General features: G+C 37.1%; 1 protein-coding gene across 1 annotated transcript in view; it reads right to left on the bottom strand.

Moving 5' to 3' along the window:
• LOC115213231 overlaps positions 1-3,979 on the bottom strand; it is a 5,336-nt gene extending 1,357 nt beyond the window's left edge. Inside the window, exon 1 of the mRNA XM_029782166.1 lies at positions 3,515-3,979. Coding sequence (XP_029638026.1) covers positions 3,515-3,979 — 465 coding nt within the window. The remainder of the gene's footprint in view (positions 1-3,514) is intronic.
• Between the last annotated feature and the right edge of the window lie 1,837 nt (positions 3,980-5,816).

Genomic DNA, 5,816 nt, shown 5'->3' with positions numbered 1-5,816 from the left:
CGGCGTGCGAACGTTTCTGCCAGCTCGCCGCCACAAAAGAGAAATATAAAAGATATCTAATGCTCTGTTTGTATAGGTTTCTTACCAAGAAGAGATTTGACGGTAATTAAACCGCTTGTATGTAAATTAAAAACGGAGGAATGTAATTAACATGACGAAGCATTGTTTCAGTTAAAGTAAATATGAATATTGGTTTGGTGCTTGTTGGAATTGTATTGAGTTCTAGTCTTTGCTTTGCATTCTGACACAGTGTTACGTAAAGCTATTGAATTAGCGGTGGTACTTTAAACGCAACGAGGTCTCTGTTTGCTGCAGTTCCGTGATTTCAATTAACCAATATACCTCCATAGGATAACGTGAAGAACAGGCATTTGTAAGAATCGTAATGGTTTACATTTGTGTTATTCATGAATAGTTGGTATACAGTAATGTATATTCAGTCTTTGTGTTTCCATGCTGTTGCATTAGATTTTGCCATCATATTCTACATTATGCAATAACTGAGCTAATCTTAATATACTTAATGTACCGAATATCAACAATCTAATTAGGAAAATAATAATGGCGGGAGGAAAAATACACCACCAGCTCAATAACTAATAATATTTTGATATATTTCCACAAGTATGGCAGACAACTTAGAACATGTTTTGGTCTTATTAGGCCTCTTCAATAAAACAGAGATGTCAAAGTATTTGTCGAAATAGTGATAACAAGTTATTAATAAAATGTACATGTGAAAACTAGGATATTAGTTACTATAATATTTCAGTGTCTCTGTCCTCTTAGGGAATATACAATTCATTCGCGCGATAATGAGGTTAACGGGGGAAGCCTGAATGACGATGGAGAGACAATAGTGCTGTGTGGTGATGTTCTTACATTACATATCTTAAGTATCGTGTTGTTATCGATAACAGCAAATAGTCATTATTGTCGTTGCTGTTGTTGCTGTTGTTGCTGTTGCTGCTGCTATTGTAGTTTAACCCCCAGTGGTCGTCCTTGATTGAGCAAGCCTAAGATCAAATTCTCCAAACCATGATCCTCTGTCTTATACGTGTGTGTATGTAGGGGCGGGTGTATGCTTATATGTTTATGTATATATTTATGTATGGTATGTATGCATGCATGCATGTTTGTATGTATGTATTTACATACATACATACATACATACATACATACATACATACATACATACATACATACATACATACATTCATACATACTACATACATTCATACATACATAATATTATATATATATTCACGGCCGAAACAGCTGTCTGCTACTGTAAATTGTATTTTCTATTCTATTTCTATGTCTAGTTATATTGTAATTATTATGTATAATGTCATTGCTGTTGTGTAATGGTTTAATAAAGTATTGATTGGGTATTATCTGATGGTTGATGATTGATTTAGGTATGTTTCTCCATTTCATCATTTGTATATATATATATATGTATATATATATATATATATATATATATATATATATATAGTTGAAATTTACAGAAAAACAAAAGACGAAGACAGGTGTATGAACAACAAGCAAGTGTATTAGTTTGATGCTCGGGAAGGTGAGAAAGACATTTACGTTTCGAGTCTAGTCTTTAACAAAGGCATAAGAGAAAAAACCGAGAGAGAATAAAACTTGTGGATTTAGCGATCAAGAATGGCGACTATTAGTCCTTACTGATGAGGCAACGGAAATTGCCGAAACTGACTGTCAATATAAATACACGAACGGTGTTTTTGGATGATAACTGTCCCTGTCAGTATACATGTATACAATTATCTGCTTTGACTACACCATTAGAGCATGTTAGCCCTTATATGTAGCAATGTAGGTGTTTCTAACACCCTAGTCACATTTAGTGATGATTATAGTTTTCCTTTTTGGTGAAACATTTCAAACTGCTGTCTACATTGATTTACATATGTGGTATTTATCAATTCTTTACATGTCAATGGCAATCGCTGACAAATGATTTATTTTTGAGTCATGTTTAATGACCTTTAGATCTACAATGGCTTTTAAGGGAGCAAATCACTTGTATTTTTTGTTACATATGCACATTCGTATTCCTATCCTTCCTTAATACCGGTTCCCATATGCTATTCATATCTGCACTCGGTCTGCTTAGGAGTTGTTTGTGTCCTAGCATATGTGGTGCTTCTTTTAGTTTTCGTACTTTCCAGTGGTGTTCTCTGTCTATTATTTTAACTTCATACCACTGGAGGAGGTGATCTCCATTTTTCCATGTGATCAGCTATACTCGAATTAACAATATCTCCTCGTGAAGTGGCGGCATGTTTCGCCTTCGTATAAGCTACCACAGCTGCATGGGATGGAGTACACACAGTTTTTGGTCATATTCTCTTCTATTGGTGGTTTTACCCGGAGGAGATGTTTGTGAAGTGTCGTATTCCTCCTGAATACTATCCTGATGTCATATGGGCTGCATATCTTTTGTATCTTTTCGGAAAGGCATTTGACATAGGGTAGACAGACTGTAGACAGTTTATTGTTTTCACTCTCTCTTTTCTTCATAATTGGAGTTGATAGTATGTTTTTGGGGTAGTTGTTGCTTAATAGATTGTTATTGAGCTTGATCATTTCTTCGTGGTGTGAATTACGATCGCTACTTATATTCTTTGCACGATGATTTATGCACTGAGCAATCCCTGTCTTTACACTGTATGGATGGTGGGAACTGAAGTTGAGGTATCGTCCAGTGAAGGTCGATTTGCGGTATACAGATGTCTTCAATCCATACTTAGTGCGTGTTATTAATACGTCCAGGAATGCTAGCTGATTGTCTTTTTCTTCCTTTTCCATTGAGAACTGCATGGATGGTTTTATTGAGTTCAAAAAGCTGTCATCAATATATCGCAGCCATAGTATTGGTTTTAATGGTGTTGATCCTAACGCCAAATTCTCATGTATATATTGGCTATTATTGGTGATAACGGCGAACCCATAGCTTAACCCTCTTCATGTCGATATATACCATGTCCAAACTGAAATAGGTAGTTTCTACACAGAAGGTCAATATTTCCATCAAGTTTCTTATTGGTATACTTGTGCGTTCTTTTAAATGGGTGTCTGTCACTAGTTTTTCGTGAATCACCGATAGTGCTTCACCAGTTGGGACTTTGGTGAACAGACTTATCACATCTAGACTGACCATCTGGTTGGATTCAATGGGGTTATCCTTAGTCAATTCTGTGAAGTGGGTAGAAAACTTCACGTACGATTTTGACTTTCCTGCTAATGGACTGATTACATCCACAAGGAAGCGGCTCAGTGGATGACATGCTGTAATTCTACAGTTCACTATAGGTCATAATGGAATGCCATCCTTGTGAATCTTAGGGAGACCGTACATGTGTGGTAGTTTACTGTAGTGTTGAGTCAGTTGTCTGTACTTCATTGGTGTAAAGTGATCCTTGATCTTGATCAAGATCTGTGACAACTTCCTCTCTGTTTTTAGAGTTGGATCTTTCTTTACTTTGCTATAGCTACCATCACTTATATGACTTGGCAATTTTTCTGAATAGTCAGACTTGTTCATCACCACTGTAGCATTTCCCTTATCCGCCGGAAGTATTATGATGGAATTGTCGTTCTGTAGTCTACTGATAGTGAACTTTTCTTTCTTAGGGATGTTTGGTTTGGGAAATTTCCCTTTTTCTAGTATCTGTCTCACTTTCCACCTTAGTTCATCTCCTTGAGCTTTTGGTATCTTTACAGCTATCTCTTCAATAGGGGCTATCATGTCCAAGTATCGAATGCACTTGATGGTTGTCGCAAATTTGAGACCTTTGTTCAGTACTGCTTCTTCAGAGTTTTCTAGATGTTGGCTACTTACAATAATTACTGCATGTGGGTGACGGACTTCAGTCTTCACTCTCTGACCTTTGAGTTTCATAAACTTCTTAATCTGGCGTGTCTTCACCATTTCAAATTCTTTCATGTACGATTTTCTAGATCTTGTTGGATTCTCTTTCTACAATCATCTCTGGTTATTTTCCCAAGCAATGAAGATAACATCTCTTTGATTTCGTTATTTAGTTGATGTTTTTTTTTTTCCAAAGGTTGTAATGGATTCTCTCACGGACATATGTATGCATGTATGTATTACATATTTCATATATATTTTGTACCAAGTTGGATTTGAATTAAAGATCGTCTACTCCTATATATATTTTTTCCCCTTCCCTATACATAATTGATTTTGCAAATATTGTATCGGTGGACTTGGATGTTTGACATCCCTTTGAAGGATTTAGATCCTCACTCCTTGTATCATATATATTATGTATATAGGCATATATATGTGTGTATGTATATATATTATATATATTATATATTATACATGTAGGCATATATATATATATATGTATCTCTCTCTCACCCCATTTCTCTCTTATATATATATATATATATATATATAGTTTACTTTTCCGTTAAAGTAAGATCAACAATAAAAGTAATCCATCCAGTGAGAGATAAATATTATTTGATGAAGCACTGCAGATATAGTCTCCAAGCAATTTGCAGCCTTTGTAAACTCTATAGGCCATGTGCTCACAGCCTGAAAATTACTTGGAGATGCAAGGTGTGTTATACATCTCCAATGCATGAAACTATTAGTAACTTGTAACTGTATACTGTTTACATTATATATATATGTGTGTGTGTGTGTGTGTGTGTGTGTGTGTGTGTGTGTGTGTGTGTGTGTGAAGGTGCATGGCTCAGTGGTTAGAGCGTCGAGCTTACGATCGTGAGGTTGGGAGTTCGAATACCAGACCGGATTACATGTTGTGTTCTTGAGCAAGACACTTTATTTCACGCTGTTCCTGTTCACTCAGCTGTAGAAATGAGTTGCGACGTCACAAGTGCCAAGCTGTATCAGCCTTTGCCTTTCCCTTGGATAACACTGGTGGCGTGGAGAGGGGAGGCCGGTATGCATGGGCGACTGCTGGTCTTCCATAAACAACCTTGCTCGGACTTGTGCCTGGGAGGGTAACTTTCTAGGTGCAATCCCATGGTCAGTCATGGGATTGCAAAAAAAAACAACAACGTGAGGACGTGGAACATGTAAAGTATTAGCAGACATCAGGGAAGGAAATATGGCTTAACGTTTCGAGCAAAGCTCTTCTTTAGAAACAGAGGAAAGTCCAATAGAAAAGGAAGATGAAGGGGAAAAAATCGCCAACGATTCACATGTGGTTACATTTTGAAATGACCGGAAGGGAATGTGTGAATATATATATTCACACACACACACACACACACTTATCAGAAAGTAGATTGTCTAACATGTCACAATTTTTTTAGTCCGTAGCGTGTGATTTGAAAGAAATTTGGTTGCTATTTCTAGCAGGTCAGTCGACTGCATAGAAGTTCTCTTGACGTTACTGTTGTATTTGTTCTTCAGTCTCAGATCAGCTCTGATCGAACAGCGGCATGACGAGAAGCACGTCAGCCGTGGCCGTCATGTAAGTGCTCTCTCGTTAATTCGTAGTGCTCCTTGACTGACTCCCTCAACGTTATTTCACATGGCATTGTTTTATCTTCATGTGAGATTAAATTTCGAGGCAGCCAGCGAACCTGACAGAAACCTATCAGTTCCTGTGATCAGTGATAAATCGAATACAGTGTTAGCGGTTTTTTTCCAGTAGGGTCATGGTTGAAAACCATGGAGATGTCACGCACAACAGTTTTCTGCTTTCATTCAAGTTTTAAATGGTTAGTGGCGCTGGAGAGAAGGCTGCAGTGCAGAGGTATATAAGGAGCGGTTCAGACTT

The sequence above is a fragment of the Octopus sinensis genome, linkage group LG6, assembly GCF_006345805.1.
Source record: "Octopus sinensis linkage group LG6, ASM634580v1, whole genome shotgun sequence".
NCBI classification, from domain to species: domain Eukaryota; kingdom Metazoa; phylum Mollusca; class Cephalopoda; order Octopoda; family Octopodidae; genus Octopus; species Octopus sinensis.
This window is presented reverse-complemented; position numbering and strand designations above follow the sequence as displayed.